Source organism: Capsicum annuum, chromosome 1, assembly GCF_002878395.1.
Source record: "Capsicum annuum cultivar UCD-10X-F1 chromosome 1, UCD10Xv1.1, whole genome shotgun sequence".
NCBI classification, from domain to species: domain Eukaryota; kingdom Viridiplantae; phylum Streptophyta; class Magnoliopsida; order Solanales; family Solanaceae; genus Capsicum; species Capsicum annuum.
The window spans coordinates 170,452,409-170,473,044 of record NC_061111.1 but is presented as its reverse complement, the minus strand read 5'-3'; the positions used below and the strand labels follow the sequence as shown (position 1 = coordinate 170,473,044).

The window sequence follows — 20,636 nt, the reverse complement described above, 5'->3', positions numbered from 1 at the left end:
TAGCCTGAACAAGCTGCATGAATCAACTGTATGAACTTTCACTATTCATTAGCTCCATCATTTAAGCTTGATTAATCCACGTAATATTATATAATCTTTGATATGCACAAGAGGTGGTACATGCAATTACTGTTAAAGATAATGTCGGCACGATATTTGTAAGATTTACATAGAGCTTTCAGTTTTTACAACAAAGAAAACTAAAAAATTAACGAGATGACAAACTAAGTCAAGTCAAGGAAACAAAGTCAAAAATCAAACCCTCTACGCTTCTGGATTTTGTTGAGTTGGCAAATAACTCATTGTCATAGCTGCTCCAAGTTTGCACGTAATTACTCGAGGTTCCATCATCATTATTTTATGTATTTTTCAAAACTATATAAACTCCACTCGTTTCCTCAATTGCAACACCTTCACACAACACATCAACCATTTTTTTTCTATAGTAACCATGGCATCTTCTTCTTGTTTCCATGTCATTCTCTTCTGCTCTTTTCTTTTCTTTACTTCAACTATTGCGCAAAATCAAACTTCTTTCCGTCCCAAAGGCCTAATTATCCCGGTCATGAAAGATGGTTCGACTCTCCAATACCTTACACAAATCCAACAAAGAACACCTCTTGTCCCTGTTAGTTTAACTCTTGACCTTGGTGGCCAATTTTTGTGGGTAGATTGTGACCAAGGCTATGTGTCCTCCTCCTATAAACCGGCTCGGTGTCGCTCCGCCCAGTGCTCACTGGCCGGAGCAACCGGTTGTGGAGAATGCTTTTCTCCACCTAGACCAGGTTGCAACAATAACACGTGTGGCCTATTTCCTGACAACACGGTTACTCGAACCGCTACTAGTGGGGAGTTAGCTTCTGATGTTGTGTCAGTACAATCTTCTAACGGAAAAAATCCTGGTAGGAACGTAAGTGATAAAAATTTTCTTTTTGTTTGTGGTGCTACATTTCTTTTACAAGGTCTTGCTAGTGGTGTTAAGGGTATGGCTGGTCTTGGAAGAACAAGAATCTCTCTTCCTTCTCAATTCTCAGCTGAATTTAGCTTCCCTAGAAAATTTGCTGTTTGTTTGAGCTCTAGCAAGTCCAAGGGTGTTGTACTTTTTGGAGATGGTCCATATTTTTTCCTTCCTAATAGGGAATTCTCCAACAATGATTTTCAATATACTCCACTTCTTATCAATCCAGTAAGTACAGCTTCAGCCTTTTCCGCTGGACAACCATCTTCTGAATACTTTATTGGAGTAAAATCCGTCAAGATCAACCAAAAAGTTGTCCCAATAAACACAACTTTGTTGTCAATTGACAATCAAGGTGTAGGGGGAACAAAAATTAGCACAGTGAATCCTTACACAGTGTTGGAAACTTCACTATACAATGCTATTACAAATTTCTTTGTGAAGGAGCTTGCTAATGTCACTAGGGTCGCATCCGTAGCTCCATTTGGGGCTTGCTTTGATTCAAGAAACATCGGAAGTACAAGAGTTGGACCAGCAGTGCCACAAATTGATCTTGTTTTGCAAAATGAAAATGTGATTTGGACCATTTTTGGAGCAAACTCAATGGTGCAAGTTAGTGAAAATGTTTTGTGCCTTGGGTTTGTAGATGGTGGTGTCAATTCAAGGACTTCTATAGTGATTGGAGGCCATACAATTGAGGACAACCTTTTGCAATTAGATATTGCAAGATCGAGATTGGGATTCACATCTTCAATCCTTTTCCGACAAACTACATGTGCCAATTTTAACTTCACTTCAATTGCTTAATTAGGTAGTTGTCTGTGGACCAAATTAAAGTTGTTTGATTGGTGTATTGAATTTTAATAATGTTCAAAGTTTGCCTTTGAACACTTGTATAATAATTGGACCTCCATTACTATAAGATATCTTGTAACTTGTGCGTCCAAAAACTTTGTTAAGTTGCGTTTGGAATTTGGATAATGCATGGTATATATGATAGGGTGCGGTATATATGACAGGGTGCTGCTAAATGACTCGAATCAATTTGACTCGAATGACAGAAATGGTGTAAAAAGACTTCAAGACCCTTTAGCCTCCAAAGCCACTTATTTTTTCTTTCAAAATGCAAAACCGCCTTGATTTTTTTTTTTATTTCTTTTTATACTGTTTTATATTACTATATCTTTTAGGCTCCAAAATCATCTAGTTTTTCCACCAAAAGCAAAATCACTTTAACTTTTATTTCTTATTTATTTTTTACTATTCCATATATCATAACATAACTTTACTCTTTTATATTACTCCTTAAATTTTTACTTTTTTTGTTCTACTTTTTCCTTAATTTTTTTAAGCTTCTCATCTTGTTTGAAGCCTTTGAATCACCATTTTTTGACTTGTATTATATCTTTTTTTCTTTTAATACTTTTATCTCTTTAGTTCTTTTACTCTACAGGTTTTAAATATTTTTATTTTTTCGCCATTTTTTAAATTTTAAATCCTTCATAAATCGCATCTATAAAATTTCTCCCATGATTTTTTTTAAAAATGAATCCAAATAGTAAAAATATCTAACTAAGAGATACCATGAATAAAATTTGAGATTAAAAATAATGATAGTTTACTCGTTAAATTAATTTATTTATATAAGAGTAATTAATAAATAATATGACTACTTTTAAAGTTAGTTTCATTTAGTTTCATTTTTATTTTGTCTACAAACAAAAGGAGCTCACCTTTAAATAGAAATTGAATTCATGGTTATTAACATGATATTTTAACTGTAAATTAATTAAGTTTAATTTAAAAATTTTAGTGTAGAAATTTTATCTCGATTCCAAATAACTCTCATGTTAAGTTTATATAGGTTTAACTGAAAATTTAACTGTATAAAAAGATTATCTAAATAAATAAAAATTGTTGGGATCGTCATATAATGTTATTCTAATAAATTGATCAAAAAATTATAATCATTAGATCCTTATTTTGATACTAAGCAGCCGCGTTAAAATACAAATTTATTTTAGTTAAATTATATTTTATTTTTTAAAGTATTTTTATATTGTTTCACTAAAATTATAATGCATTTTCATAATTATTTTATCTAAGAAAATAAAGTAGTTAGAAAAAATTGAACCCGGAAAAAAATTTCAATCCAATATTTTTTTATATCATTTTTCACTTCACCTCATAAAAATAAATATTAAAAGGAAAAAACTACAAGTTTAAACTATCTTAATTAATTACAATTAAATGATCCCTCATAGAGGGAGTGAAAGGAGTTACAATTCATTGTCTTTCTTTCCGATTAAGTACATCCATACAAGTGCGAAATATAAAATAAAAATACAAATACAATTGTATCAATGAATACAAAGATATAAATGTTGATGTAAATACAAATATAATAAACGATTGTGTTATTTTTGTTATCATTCATAATTTATATTTTATGTAGCCATATTTTTCAAAAATACAAAAAAATATATATAATAGAACAAAAAAAAGTGAAATGAAAAAATAAAATAGAAAGAAAAATTTTTAAAAAAAGAAGAGAAATAGATGCTAGAGATAGAAGAGTGAAAAAATGAAATGAAAATAGAAAAAAGAAAAATAAAAAAAAAAGAAGAGAAGACACATAAAAGGAAAAAAAATGAGAGAAAGTACTCAAAGAAAACGAAAACGAAACAAAAAAGAAGGGAAATGCGAAAAAAGAAAAATGAAAAAAAAACCTAAAAAACGAAAAAAACTGAGAAGAAAAAAATAGAAAAAAAGAGAAATAAAAGTTAGAACTAGAAAAGAGTGAACAATGAAAAGAAAAAAGAAAACGCAAACAGAATAGAAAAAAAGTGAAGTTACATGTAATTACTCTCATTGTATTTAAATCTTATATCGAATAAAGTCGATTGCATACAGTTGATACATTAGCTACATATGATAATTTTGAATGTTAGTTCATGGGCTCCCCCAATTTGCTGAAAGTTAGACTATTTTTTTATTTTAAAAATCATCTTAAAAATATATGGGGTGACTTAAGTTATTAGAAGTTAATAATTGTGTTGATTAAAAATTTAAAGCATTTTCATATATTTTCACTAAAATATATATTAATAATTTGTCAAAACTAAACTCAAAAGAAAATTTCAAAGCTAGTATCTTTTTATTTTTTTTTCACTTAATCTCATGAAAATAAAATTTTAAAATATACATAAGGGTGAAATTGAGTTATTAGAAGTCAATAATAGTGTGATCTAAAACCTTAAGGTATTTTTCTTATTATTTCACTTAAGTTTTTTAAATAGTTGATCAAAATTAAACTCAAAAAATTATCAAGTCAAGTATTATTATTATTATTATTATTATTATTATTATTATTATTATTATTAAAAATAAATTTAGAATTGAAATTGAGTTACTAGAAGTCATCAATTGTGTTGTCGAGTCATGAAATTCACAAATTGAGACTCGATTTAATCCTAGTATATACTAAATCAACATTTTCCAAATAGAAGTCGACCATTTATGTTGACTATAGTGACAAATTGACATATGATTCAATCCTAACATAGATTGAATCAACATTTCCCATTTAGAAGTCAATCTTTTATTTTGACTATAGTTGTGATAGATTAAGACTCGATTTGATCCTAATAGAGATTGAATCAGTATTTTTCAAGTAGAAGTAAATAATTTATGTTGATTATAATCACGACGAATTGAAATTCAATTCAACCCTAACAAAGATTCAATTAATAATTCTAATTAAAAGTCAACCATTTATGTTGACTATAGTCGATCAAGACAAATTAAGATACAATCTAATCCTAACATTAATTGGTGCACGCAACCTATCCCGGATACCACGGTTATCAAAAAAATATCATAAAGTCAAATATTTATGTTGATTATAGTCATGATAAATTGAAACTCAATTTAATCGTAACATAGATTGAATCGATATTTTTCAATTAGAAGTCAAACATTTACGTTGATTTTTACTACTAGTAGTAAAGGGTAATAATACAAACCAACTAACAAAGAATACAAAACAACCAACAAACAAACTAAGGAAACAACAATAAAGTCGAGGCAAGATATCAAAGACAACAATATGTAAAGATAGATAGATAGTGAGACATAGATTATTACAAGAAATAGAAGCTAAAGTGTGTATCAAATACTAAAACCCCTAAATACTCACAATAACAACACCACACTCATACGAAGACCTCAAGAGAACCAGAATCCCCAAGCAACCCTCGTTTCTAAATGGGTAACCAACACCAAATAAATCCACGTTCGGCTACAAGTGGATCCATACTTTCACAAGTGATTCCACAATTGTATAAACACTCTCTAAGAGATATCTTTCTAAATATCATCAAAGTTGCTGAAAAATGAACTAAGAAGAGCTATTTAAAGTCTTGTCCTAACCTTATTACATTGTAAAAAACCAAAAGGCCCTAAATGAGGCTTTACAATCCATGGGCGCCTCTTTGCTCCAAGGAAATGACAAAAAGGCCCTTATGGTGGGGCAACCTTAGAGTGTTGTAGACACATAATTTTTTCCCTCTCGAAAATCAATTTCACCTATTTACCTTATCCTACCGTGTACCCTCAATCATGTGATAATTTCCCCACTAGAAGACAAAATAACAAACTCCTAACGAACCCAATCCCTAATATTCTTTTGATAACAAAATTAGCCACTCCCTTTAATAAAATTTTAACACCTCACACTCCTACCCTACCCCCCACCTTTTTACACAATTTTGGCCATTAGCTCACACACTCACAATTTTTTCATTCATAATATATACCACCCATCAATATATACTAGGGGCTTCCACAGAATTCATATACACACATACTCTCAACATCTCTCAATCGCACTCTCACACACAAAAAACTCATGATCACGCACACACTCCTCAGTAGATGCACTGAATTACACACGCATATAAATCTCGCTATTAACATACACTAACACACACAATCGGTGATGGATGAGAAAATGCGTAGCGAGGGTTGAAGAAGAAACATAAACATTTTGTTCGTGTTACTGTTTCGGTGATGGCTTCATCGAAAATGCATCAAACATCACAAAATCCATTCGAAACCACTAGAAAAAGGGCTATTGGTCGGGGTCTGAATCTCGAATCCACCAACAACACCAAGATACACCGTTAGTTCACATCTTTTGGTCAGTTTTCTGATGAGTTTGGCCAAAAAATATTTAAGCCAGTTGTCTATTATTCCGTTTCAGCAAAAATATCGTTAAATGGGAGAAAATTTCAAAAAAATCAGTCTCATTCATTTTTAATGGGTCATATTAGTGTTATATCGATCTATTTGATTTGATTCCAAAGAGATTTGGGTTGATTTTGGTGAGATTTCGTGTACGGGTTTTGACTTTGTTCGTAGTTCATGTTCTGGGTGCTTGCTTGTTCTTCGTGGTTTTTGTGTTTGTATCGAATTTTGAAGATTTTTGTGTTGGAGCTGGCTCATAGTTGAGTTTTGGTTTTCTTCGAGGTTCTGAGACAACTTTATTCTCTTTATAATTCATTCGAAAATACTCAAAAGGTTCATTCCTTTAACTTTTTCTCTCTATTTTATCTTAAGTTGTTAGATTGATGTTATGATTATGTGTTTGATGATTATGGTTATGTATCTCGTGGATGTTTGATGTTGAATAATTGATCATGATACAGGTTTTGATGCTAATGTGGTGGATAATTATTTTATGTGGAAAGCTTGTGTGTTAAAAAATAAAATTTGTGGCGGGAATTGAAAGTTGACAAGGGTGGATTTTGATTATTTCGATTCATTGATGATTGTTTAAATTGAAATAGATATCAACTCTGGCTAACATCGATAATATCATGTTTAGGCCGATAATTGATAGGCAAACGTAGGTTGGGTAGGCAAAATTTAGGGATTATAGTTTTGTTGAATGTTTCAATATGGATGTGAATGATTCTTTCTACTTTATCGCAAAAATTGAAAATGTATTCATTTAGTTAGGGAATGCCCCAAGTTCATTTGTATTTATTCACCGGGGAATGCCCTGAAGTATCTTATTCTCGGAGGACATTCGTGGTGAAGTCCTGGGGCATCGGGTAAAGCATTGAAGTGTAGTTTAGGATTGGTCTAGAATGAAGTAGGTTTTTATTTCTGCATTTTTCTATTTTGTTTTGTAATAATTGGACTGGACATTAACTTTTTTGGGATTTTTGTTTGTTTGTTTTGTTTGTGTTATGTGTTTTTATGGTTTATTCACTTCATAATATTAAATTAGTTGATATACTCCATGAAGTGACCGTGGTCGAACCACGGGATGGAGGGATGCCTAACACCTTTCCCTCGGTGAACATAATTTCTTAACCGGAATCTCTGTTTGCAAACCAGTTTAAAGAGTCAAATCATTTTGAAAAAGAATTTTCCAAAGGTGGCTTGACACACTAGATTTATGCTAAATGGCGACTCTAAGTTTAATTGTAAAAATTCTTTTGGAAACAAATCTTTATTTTTTGTCACTTAATAATAAAAATTCTTTCAAACTTAGAATTTATCTTTTTGGTAAAAAAAGGGGTATGATAGCACAGGCGACTCTATTAAAGTCTTATTTTTGGAGTTGTATTGACTTAGTTTGACATTATGGGTGTATAGACGTTGTTTGTGTTATTATTTGTATTTGTTTTATCCTTGTTGAGAGTCTACTTGCTACGCGTTTATGATGTTTTCTCTTATGTGTTACCACGTCATATCTGGCATCATTTGCATAACACGAGTCAATTTTTCTGTAATAATTTCTGGAGTACACGTAGTTTACACGAACTCTAGCTGAGTTACCCTTATTTTAGGAGGGGGAGCCGTCGGACGTATGGAGTGGGTGGAAAGCTGTCGTAGTCACTATCGACTATACACTCCCCCGAACAGCCTTGTTAGTGGACCCCAATGTAGGTCAGCCTTTAGGTCATGCTTATCTGCATCATATTGAGACCTAGAGGGACCCACCTGGTCCTTTATAGGAGACTCACTTTAAAAGCATTCCTATGTGCTAAATGTTGTATTTTTTAGGGTGACGAGGTCATTTAACAAACTGATTTAGGGAAAGCATGTATTAGAAGTAAAGTGCGTAGACAAGAAAGTGGTAAAAAAGAGAGAGAGAGAAAGAAATAAAGAAAAGTGAGTAAAAAAAGAGTTTTGTAGTTTTTTTTTTAGAGTTCTTTATGGTTTTGTTTTTCACAATCAAAAAAATTCAAAAAGAGTTTTTACTTTTTGCACTCATTTTGTCAAAAACGATCAAAATGATTTTTCTTTGTCTCCTTTAGTAAGCATCCATAATTCAAAAATTTCAAAAAGATTTTTCTTAATAGGCACTTTTTTAAAATGATGGAAGTTTTGTACATCTCGTATAACGAAAATACCAAAAAGATTTTTTCTTTCATAGTTGTTGGTGTCATTTTTATGTGAAGTGTCGAATGAAAATAAGCCAAAAAGATTTTATTAACATTATTTATCACCTGTTTGTGGTTGTGTCTCTTAGGTTATGGTTCAGTCGGTTGTTTAATCTTTATTTGTCCAATTTGGACGAACTACGCATACCAGATTCTCGTATCTCAGGACGAAATACGTAGGCAACCCTTGGTGGGTCCGATAATCTTTTAGTTTGATCATTGTCTTAGTCCCAGTTTAGGTCCATTTTCTGCTTAGTCAAGTATTTGTTACTGGTCATAGCCAAATAGGATGAGTCTTCTTAGCATTTCCATTCAACAATTTTGAGTTATAGATCGGCCTGTCCCTATGTCACGTGACACTTGCTTGTGTTAAAATCTTGAGGTTCGAGAATTCTCTTACCCATATTGAATCTTGAGTAATAATTTTGTGTGTTGTTATAAGATGGAGCCGTCCATAGGGTCTAGAGTCTTGATGGTTTCCAAGGTGCCCCAAAAGTTAATCAAATGATGGGGCATGCTCAACTACTCTGAAAAGCATGAGCTAAAGAAAATGTTAGGCAATCTTATATCACTTTTGACTATCACGCCCCAGCTAGATCTAATAAAGGCCGCATTGACCTTTTGGGAATCAGACAGTTTGGTGTTTAGGTTCGGAGGTTGTGAAATGATGCCTACCCTATCAGAAATATCCAATTTGTTTCAGTTACCTTATATCGATAAGAAGTTAATCCTAGCCCAAAATCATTCAACCAGGAGATTTCTCAAGGGTTATGGTTTGAAGGTTAATGAACACCTAGGATTCCTGAACCAATCTTGGATTTCCTTAGACTATTTGTTCGCTAGATTTGGGTCTCCAGAATGCTTTGATCACTTTTGGGATGAATTTTGTACCACTAAGAAGAATTAGAAAAAACGGTGTCTTGAGGTTTTTTGTCTGGCATTGTTAGGTACTTTAGTGTTCCCGTTAGATGAAAGGCGTGTCAACACCCGTTTACAATCAGTAGTGATGGCCTTATTCAACAAAAAGGATGAAGTCACTATCATACCTATAATTTTGGTGAAACTGTATAAGGCTTTGACTGAAGTAAGAGGGGGGCTGCAATTTTTTGAGAGAAGCAATTTGATATTACTACTATGGATGATGGAATATTTGCATGCTACCTCTTTGATTAGATTGGATGTGATTGACCGTTGTTTGAATGAGTGAGTGGACACCATTGAACAAAGAATGTATTTTGATAAGTTCTCATTGCCTATGGGAGTCAATACTTAGGTCAAATTTCTCGAATCAAGAACTCATGACAATATCCTTTGGACTTATCGATGGCTCTATCCGAAGGTAATCTTGTCTGAATGTCGTGTACAACCTCTTCTGGTTCTGATAGGGCTCAAATACACTAGACCTTACAGTCTGAGTATGGTAATACATCAGTTGGGTAGATCTCAAGACATTCCACCAATAATGTATCTTCAAAAGAATATCGAGTACTTTAGTGATATAGCCCAGGGTGAAATCAAATATAAGCAATTCTAGCATAATGCAACAAAAATGGGTGTAGATTCCCTCAAAGAAGGTTCAGATAATTTGGGGTACATTTAGAGATATGGGATCTGGCTACAATACATACCCTGGGGTGTCAGTAGGCCATTACTAGTGAAACTCAGAGGGAGAATATGGGAAACTTGCATAGTTGACAACCATAAGGGTAAAGATACAAGGGTGAAGTGGAGTCGTTGAGAGTTCAGTTATCAGGTTTGCTCACAATGATGGAAGGGTATGAAAAAGTCTTTTCAGGTGTATCCCCAAGAGGTAGGAACACGTGCCAGAAGCTTCCTCCCAAATATCAAAGTGTCATTGCAGGATATGTTGCAAAATTTGAGTGGGAAAGCGAGAACTTCATAGACAAGCCCATCTCATTCAGGGCCATCACACAATGCAGTAGTTTGAAGGGCCACTTCCTATCTTTTATTTAGTTTGAGTCCTTTGTTTTCTGTCATTGTATTGTTATATCTTTGTTAAGTCAGTGTTTAGTTTGTTTTAACATTGTAGTCTTTATTAGGAGTGTTACGTGTGTTGTCCTATTGGTCTAGAGTGTTGTTCAGGATTTATTGATTAGTATCAAGGTTGTCTTAAATTCGAAGTCTGTTTTAGTTGTTTCTTTTATAAAATGTAGTGATATTGCATTGTTTTTCTTTTCTTTTTCATTTGTTCTTCGTAAAAAAAAATTAAAAAATCAAAAGAAGGTCGTCAAACTTTGTGCATACTTTCCTAACTATGCAAGATCTGATTCATATACAACATGAACGTAGGCAACCTACTTTTTGGGTTCGATCTATGATAATGCTCAAACTACACTCTTGAATAGGTGTAAGCGATCGTTGTCAATATAAAACTCAACTAGGTTGGGGTCGAATCCCCCAGGGAATGTGATGTGAACTCAAGTTGTTTATGGTTTAATTCACTGATAGTTTAACGTCTCCTGAAATGGGGGTTTAAGTTTCACAAATAATTGTTTGACACTTTGATTTTGATGTTTGTAACCAAGATTGTATGAAATAATAAGAATTATGTTCACTAAGACTTACGGTACATGACAGATGTCAAAGGTGACTCAAGATTCTCACAGTGGTTAGTATAACAAGCTATCTTTATCGATTTTATGCTCAAATATCTCTCGACCTATTTAAGCGTCTAATTTCCTAATCCTCTCAGACTTAGGGAATCGCAATTACTGCCGAGATTTTACCTCAGGTTAATCAACCTTGTTACAACACTGATTATTAAATGAAGTATTTTCGAGTCCCTGGTGATAATTCACTTCCTATTGTTTATGATTTCCTTATCAAGAAATTCAAAGTAGGTATGCCTACTATTTTCAACCAACAAACATTAATTAACATCTTAGAATTATCAAGAAATCTTGACACCTATTGAATCTTGAGTATTTAGCACCTCTTCATGACCTAACCCTAGATCCCATAATTCAGGTTAATGAGGTGTAGCCACTCATGATACAAGAAATAAGTACACAAATTGAATTCATAATTGAGAAGATTAACTTACAACTATGATGATGATCAAAAAGTATAACTTGAATTGATTCACAAGACAAAACTCCCTAAAAAATTGGTCTAGAGAGAGAGAGAGAAAAAAAAAATCGTCTGTCAAAAAATATGTTGATTGATAAGTTTTTGTATATCTAGAAAACCCTTAAACAAGGCTTTAAATAGTTAACCCTAAATAAGGAAACAAAATGAAAGTTTCAGCTTTTTCTCAGAATAAACGACGACGTCAGTGACGGCTTATCAGGAGTGTGACGGCTTATCACGGATGTTGTCAGCTCCACTATATTTTTGGCTCTTGCTGCTTAAGGCTGACAACGAAGATGATGGCATATCACCATATTGACGACGTGTCATGGATGTCGTCACAAACTTTCTTCAACTTCCATCTTCTGTTTAAGGATGACGACGCTTCTGATGCCTTATCACTATCCTGACGCCTTGTCACAAAGTATTGTCACAACTTCAACTTGTGCCAAATCTCTGGTTAAGTCAGATGACAACTGTGATAGCCTATCACAGGGCTGACGGCTTATCACAGATGTCGTCAGCCACACTTCTCTTCAGATTCCTCCAGATTTCAACTCATTTGCTTCCATTCTTGTTAGTTCTCTATCCCATAAGCTTAAACTGTAAAATCAGACATAAAGAAATCAAAAACGACAAAAGTTACTTAAGACTTAGCAATTATTCTTGGTTAAAGGTCTTATATATGTTAGAAATTGATCACATATCAACACCCTCAACTTAAAACAATTGCTTGTCCTCAAGCAACTCAACATAACTAAGAGAATACATAGCATATTCAGCAGCCAATTTTCTCTTTCAAGCTCAAACATAGTTACCACCTCCAAGGTCCATCCAATTAAAGCCAACTGTGTATGCCATTGAAGAACAATAATGTAACACAAAGGACTCAAGAGATGACATCAATCTTAGCCACAACAACCATTCATATACCATTGCTGCACTATCTAAACAAGCAAGTAGCTAGCAACAATACCATTGTGCTCTCACAACAAAGAAATCTCCCTCCTTGCATATAATAAACCAAAAATGTAAATGTGGGGATCATCAAAATACTGTCACTCTCAAAATGAAGTTCAAATCAGTGTATGCCAAGTTCATAGGCTTGCCCTTATTTTTATTACCAAGACTTCAGATAGGCCAGTTAGGATCACTCTAGGAATTCTTTTAGGCTTACAATGTAGGCTGGGGCTGGTATGGTATTCAAGGTCATTTAAAGTGACTATGCCTCCTTTACACTACACTACTCTCTCGGGGCTCACTTATTCACCTCTTTTTCATTTTCTTTTCCATTGATCACACATGTTCAAGTTGGGTGCCTCTTTTTTTCTTCTTAGAATTGCACCCAACTTTTATTCATATTTTTATTTATTTTACCCTTCTTCATACTCATCTTACACCATACACCCCTATGATAGCCACCCTTAACTTAGGCTGTTTGCCTAGGGCAAGGTGCATAGTGTCCAAGGAGGACCAGGGCCAAACAGGTTCATTATAGCATAAATGGGAAGGTGAAAGGTATCATAAGGAAGAAATAGGCTAATTAGGCTCAAAACAGGGATCAAGGGATATAATGCACATAGGGTAGGCTATTTAGGCTAAAAGTGGGTTAATCAACAAAATGGCCTATGATCCTTTCCTAACCCCTATCCTTTAACCATGGTAAGACAAACTAAGAACGTTCTGGCTTTAGCATACAGAGGGAATTAAGTAGTTGCTCACACACACATGGCACACAAGTATATTGCAGACCATCACTTATCTAGTTCATGCAATTGTTCAGTAATGATAATCACACAGCTAGAACTAATACCACAATAAGATTCACAATGGTCACAAGTAAATATAATTCATATAGTCTTTGCCAACAAAAATTGGAGAGGTGTTTAAAAATTAATCAAAAACATGTCAACTGCTTTCTGTACTTGTATTTCTCCTAGTTACCACAAAATATGTTACAAAAACAGACTACCCTACACCCTCAACTCAAAATCAAAGCAAAATTAAACTAAGGGTTAGAGTATACCTGGAATGGATCCATCTCGGGTGTCATAGGTTGCCTCCCATGCAACGCCTGATTTAATGTTGTGGAACGACTTGATTATCTTGACTACTCAGGATTTGCCAAGAGAACCAGTTGATACCCCTTTACCATCATCGTAGAAGACGTTAACGATTGAGAACACACTCATCTCTTTTGGCTGAATCATGGGTGGGTGTATTTTGAAACGTGCTTCTTTGTCGTAGAACCTAAACTTTAGCTCGTTCAACTCCATGTATACCAGCCCTCTCCCAGTTGCGAGCAATGAACTACCCAAGATGATAGGCACTTCAAAATCCACCTCACAATCTAAGACCACAAAATCAGTAGGCAGAACAAAATCGGCTACCTTTACCAAAACATCGTGCAATATGCCCACAGGCCTTTTCACAGACCTATCTGCCATTACTAATTGCATATTTGTTGGGGTAGGATCCCCCAAACCCAATTTCTTGTATACAGCCAGTGGCATTAAATTTATACTGGCTCCCAGATCGCATAGTGCTTTTGTGAACTTCAGGGGGTCAATAGTACACGAGATGGTAAATGCTCTCGGGTTTGCCTTTTTCTGTGCTAAAGACCTTGTAGAGATAGCACTACAATGGATAAGATTGTCCTTTGGCTTATGACTAACCTTCTATTTCTTGGTTACAAGGTCTTTCATGAACTTTGCATAGCCTGGCATTTGCTCAAATGCCTCAACCAAAGGCACATTAATTGTCAACTGCTTGAGCTTTGCCAAGAATTTGCTAAATTTTACATCATCAGCCTTCTTCTTCAATCATTGAGGAAAGGGAGGTGGTGGTCTAGGGATAGTTTTCAACACCACTTCCTCTTTCTTCTCCTTTTTCTTCTCTAAAGAGTCAACAAAACTTTCCAGCTTCTCATACTCCACTGGATTACTTTTTTAAGATTTATCAACAATCACCTCATCATCTATAGAGTTTCCCACAAAAGGTCTAGGTAAGATCTTACCACTCCTAGTGGTAATTGCTATACATGAGCCATCATTCCGCGGATTCTGAACCATGTCACTAGGTAAAGTACTACTTTTTATTTAGTTCAGTATTGTGGAAAGTTGGCTCATCTGCTGCTCCAACTTCTTGATAGAAGTGGAGAGTGAACTAACCAACTGACTCAGGGTAGAGAATTCACTCTTCATTGTAGTTACCCCCGAGTTGGTAGCCTTAACTCCTTTCAGCAATTTTTTCATCATGTCCTCCATAGACATCTTTCCAGAACTAGTTGGTGCAACATCTCAACTTCCAGGAGGAACATACAAACCACTCCTATCATTATTGCTTCTTCAGTGTCCTTGCTCCCTATCTTTATAATCAGGCTTGTCATAAAAGTTTTGACCTTAATTCCCTTGGCTATTGCCTTGGAAACCCCCCTGATTGCTCACATAGTTTGTCTCCTCATCTGCATTTGTAGCAACAGTGCACTGAGACTCCACAGCCTTAACTTTTTTAGTCTTGCCTGATAAAAAGTGCTTGGTATGCAAGTCCATCTGTGTCTTCAAATGGGCCATGTCTTCTCGCGCTCTTCATCCCTTATGCACTGCTCCACGATCATACCAATAGAAATAGTCGGGCTTGCTACCATAGAATCCCTTGTATGCCAGGCCCGACTCTGTTTGGTCATTCTATTCAACATATTTGAAGCCTCTAGAAAAGAGAGGTCAATGAGTGAACCACCCACAGTATTATCTTCAATTGGCTTTGTCACAGAGTTAAAAGCTCTGTACAAAGTCTCCATCAAGTGTAAATCTGTCATGTTGTGGTTCAAACATTGTGCCAGCTTCTTCTTGAATCTCTCCCAAGTTTCATGCAAGGCTTCAGTTGGGAGCTACCTGAAGTTACTGATTTCATCCCTCAACTGTACCCTCCTGTAGGGAGGAAAGAACCATTCTAGGAACACCTTTTTCAACTGTCTCCAGTTGGTTATAGAATCGGGCTCCAGCTGATTTAACCGTATTGTTACCTCTCCATACAGTGACAATGGAAACAATCTCAATCAGATCGCAATCTGACTCACTCCCGAATATCAAAAGATTTGCAAATAGTGATGAATTTCACCAAGTGCATGTTCGGATTATCACCAGGCAGGCCTCCAAACAACCCCTTCAGATTCAGGAGTGGATCATGGTACTTGTTATACAGAATTTTGCACCAGGTGCCAACGGTGGAGAAATGATAGAAACCGTTGCACCTGCTCCATCCATTCCTTCATCATCGTCATCAACCTCGTAATGGATAGGGTGTTGATCATACCTTCCTCTAACTAGATTATTTCTATCATAATTTCACTGCACTGGTGCAATAATTTTCTCAGCTCACCTTAGGTTTTGAGGATTCAAAAATTCCTCATCACTCAAGTATTCATCATCATGGTTTGGGTGACGTACTGGTTGACCCTGGTTCTATACGTTCACCTGAGCCTTGGCAAAAATATTAATCTTTTTGCCTCTTATTGCTCATCCATTCTCCTGATCAGTTGGGGTTCCAGATTAATTGGCAATAACGGTTCTCCAAAACTTCTTGTTTTTGGCATAAACAACAAAGAACCTGCAATAAATAGAAACAACAAATAAACGTAAATTTAGGAAACTAAACTAACAGTTAATTAGCACACATAAACTTTTAGTTTACAACTGTATTCCCCGACAGCGGCGCCATTTTTGATAACGCTCAAACTACACTCTTGAATGGGTGTAAGCCATCATTGTCAATATAAAACCAACTAGGGTGGGGTCGAATCCCATAGGGAATATGATGTGAACCCAAGTTGTTTACGGTGTAATTCACTGATAGTTTAACGTCTCCTGAAATGGGGGTTTAAGTTTCACAAATAATTGTTTGACACTTTGATTTTGATGTTTGTAACCAAGATTTTATGAAATAACTAGAATTTTGTTCACTAGGGATTACGGTACATGATAGATGCCTAAGGTGACTCAAGATTCTCACGATGGTTAGGATAACAAGCTATCTTTATCGATTATATGCTTAAATCTCTCTCGACCTATTTAAGTGTCTAATTTCCTAATCCTCTCGGACTTAGGGAATCTCTATTACTGCCCATATTTTACCTCAGGTTAATCAACCTTGTTACAACACTGATTATTAAACGAAGTATTTTTGAGTCCCTATTGATAATTCACTTCCTACTATTTATGATTTATTTCTCAAGCAAATCAAAGTAGGTATACCTACTATTTGCAACCAATAAACATTAATTAACATCTCAGAATTATCAAGAAATCCTGACATCTATTGAGTCTTGAGTATTTAGCACCTCTTCATGACCTAACCCTAGATCCTATAATTCAGGTTAATAAGGTTTAGCCACTCATGATGCAAGAAACAAGTACACAAATTGAATTCATAATTGAGAAGATTAAATTACAACTATGATGAAGATCAAAAAGTATAACTTAAATTGATTCACAAGACAAAACTCCTAAAAAAATTGGTCTAGAGAGAGAGAGAGAAAAAAAAATTGTCTATCCAAAAATATGTTGATTGATAAGTTTTTTTATATCTAGAAAACCCTTAAACAAGGCTTTAAATAGTTAACCCTAAATAAGGAAACAAAATAGAAGTTTTAGTTTTTTCTTAAAATAAATGACGACATCAGTGATGGCTTATCAGGAGTGTGCCGGCTTATCACGGATGTTGTTAGCTCCTCTACATTTTTGGATCTTGCTGCTTAAGGCTGATGACGATGATGATCGCCTATCACCATCTTGACGACGTGTCATGGATGTCGTCATAAACTTTCTTCAACTTTCATGTTCTGTTTAAGGATGACGATGCTCCTGACGCCTTATCACCATCCTGACGCCTTATCACAAAGTATCATCATAACTTTAACTTATGCCAAATCTCTAGTTAAGTCTGAAGATAACTGTGATAGCGTATCACAGGGATGACGGCTTATCACACATGTTGTCAGCCACACTTCTCTTCAGATTCCTCCAGATTTTTACTTATTTGCTTCCATTCTTTTTGGTTCTCTATCCCATCAGCTTAAACTATAAAATCAGACATAAACAAATCAAAAATGACAAAAGTTGCTTAAGACTTTGCAATTATTCTTGGTTAAATGTCTTAAATGTGTTAGCAGTTTCTCACACATCAATCTAATCATTTTGTTTCTTTGTTTTTCCTTAATTTTTCTCTTTTAAAGAAAAGAAAAATCCATAAAGAATAATTAAAAGAAGAAAGTAGCAAGAGAAGAAAGAGAAAGAAATAATAGTGCAAGAAGAAAAGAGAGAAAGAATAGTTAGAGAAGAAAAGAGAGAAAAAAGAGATTGATGCACAGAAGAGAGAAGCGAGGGCTAAAAGTAGAAAAGAATAAGGTATAATGGTAGGGGAAGAAGAAGATAAATTAAGGGAGAGATTGGGATGATGTTAAAATGGCCTCATTACCCTCAAAGGTAGTTAGAAATATGCATGAATCTAGGACAAATATACAATGTGATTTCCATGCTTGTTGTGTGACCTAATCCTAACGGGTTTTGTCTTCGATGAGCAAGTTTATTTAGATAAAAGTGGTTAGTTTGTAGCACTCTGTCTAGTCATCCTTACTTCACTAGATCAAAAGCAAGGCTCGCCATGTCCAACAAAGAGGTAGAAAATTCACTCATTGATCTGAACCATAATCCTGGGGAAGGGGGTTCAGAACATAATGAGGAGATATTGAGGCTCAGACAACAACTGGCAGAGATGCACCAAGCCTAGATCTGTGGTATGCCTCCTTCTTCATATCTGAATGATCTCGACAATACTTCCAATTATCTGCTGCTGTCTCAGTGCAGTTTTCTGGTCCTACTTATACACCCCAGTATGCGCCAGGATTCACGCCACATCAGTATTATCCTAGAACTTCTAGTGTACCCTTGACAGTCCCTCAATAGTCCCTCTGCCCATCCAACACCATCTCTAACACCTATGTTTATGGATTCTCCACCACCTGAATCTCCTACTTATGCTACTCGTTCGACAATCATGCTTTCTCAATTTTCTAGTGAGCCGGTGTTGAAGGTTTTAGAAGATCAGTATTATGCCCCAGAGCCTACTTTGAATATAGATAAACCGTATGGGTATACTCAACCACCTACATTTCTATTTGATATAGAGAAGCCTGTTGCAATAGAGGAACAAAAAGTCATAGCGCAGAAATTAAAGAGTCTAGAACAGGCCATAAGAAATTCACAGGGACTTGGAGGTTATAAAAGTGTTTCGTATAAAGATTTATGCATGTTTCTAGGTGTTAACATTTCTCTTGGCTTTAAGATGCCAAAATTTGAGAAGTATGATAGACAAAGGGATCCAGTGGCATATTTAAGAAATTATTGTAATTAATTAAGGGGTGCTGGAGGTAAAGAAGAATTACTCATGGCTTATTTCGGTGAAAGTTTTTCTAGTCTAGCCTCAGAGTGGTTTGTGGATTAAGACATCGACAAGTGGAATAGCTGGGATGACCTAGCTAACAAATTTGTGCAACAATTTTGATATAATATAGAGCCGATTCCTGATGAGAAATCCCAAACTAATATGAAGAAAAAGAGTACTAAAAGCTTCGGGGAGTACACGATAAGGTGGCATGAATAGGCCGCTAGGGTAAAACCTCCAATGAAAGAAAGTAAATTGGTGGAGTTCTTCATTCAGGCATAAGAGACCTATTTCCAACACTTTTTGTCGGCGATGGGTAAGCCATTTGTCGAAGTCCTTAAAATGGGTGAGATGATAGAAGAGGGTATCAAGACCGGATGAATTATGAGTTTTACTACATTAAAGGCCACAACCCAAGCAATTAAAAGTGGTTCTAGAACTTTTGAAGGGAAAAAGAAGAAGGAGGATATGGTGACTGTTGTAGCTGGACCACAAGCCTATATGAAAAGACCGCCTCGCCCCTATCCCTATTCCCAAGCCCAAGTCTATGCCAAGCTGTATATACTCCCCCCATCATTACTACCCTCTACAAAACCTGCTATATTCTATTCCACCACCCCCATACCCAGTATATAGCACATAACTATACCTCTAAACCCCTTTTTACCCACAATGGTGTGCACCAGACCCTCAAAATCATCCCCAAACTCCATAAAATTACCGAAACCCTTCCAAATCTGGTTTTCAACCTAGGCTTAAGTTTAAGAAAGGGAAGGCAATCAAGAATGAGTTCATACCTTTTGGGGATTCGTATGCTAGTTTGTTTCAAGGGTTGAGGAAGATGAAGGTCTTGAGCCCAATTCAAGGAAGGCTTTTGAATCCACCTCTGAGGAATCTTGATTATTCTGTAAGATGTATTTATTGTTCTGACATACCGAGGCATGATACTGAGAAATACTGGTATTTGAAGAGAGCCATCCAGGATTTGATCGACTCAAATTAGATTAACATACAAGTCCCGAATATTCTAAACATCAACAAAAAATCCATTGCCAGCCCATGCTGAAGCAAACATATTGGAGTTGATATATGGTGGTAAAGAGTCATCGATGTGTTATAAGTCTATTGTTGGAATACAAACTAATGAGGATAAATCGATGAATGTGGCGGATTCATTGAAGGCGGTGTCATTGAGCCAAGAATAAATAGTGGAACGTAAAGCCTAAGAAAATACGAGGAAATCAGTGATCTACAAAAAGAAGTCAAAAAAATGGTGGTTTAAGTGAGGACAAACTCACGTTAACGGTAGTAGGAGCTCTGAGCAAGACTATTTTGATGGTAAAAGGTGTACTTGCAGCACTTATTATCATTAATCCAGTGACCCAACTCCTATTAGTCGATACAGAAAGGGTTCCCTGGAGGTAAAATCAGACTGTGATGACTTATTAGGGGAAGAAAATCATGGAAGAAGTAGATGAGGTAGGGGTTTTGACTCATTTTAGGAGATGTTTTATACCAGATGGTTTGTGTAAGTCTAACCATGATGAATGGGCAATCTTCTCTAAAAAATCCTGTCACCGAAGAAGAAGATGTAGAATTCTTAAAGAAGATAAAATTGCCTGAATATTTAATCATAGATTAGTTAAAGAAGACTTCTGCTTAAATTTCCCTTCTGTCTTTGTTGTTTCCTT

The 20,636-nt window shown here is 35.2% G+C and overlaps 1 protein-coding gene across 1 annotated transcript; it reads left to right on the top strand.

Moving 5' to 3' along the window:
- Positions 1-451: 451 nt before the first annotated feature.
- On the top strand, positions 452-1,765 carry LOC107841106 (basic 7S globulin-like). Its single transcript, NM_001324592.1, is given in 1 exon segment — positions 452-1,765. A coding segment is annotated over 1 exon segment (1,314 nt).
- The last annotated feature ends 18,871 nt before the right edge of the window (positions 1,766-20,636 follow it).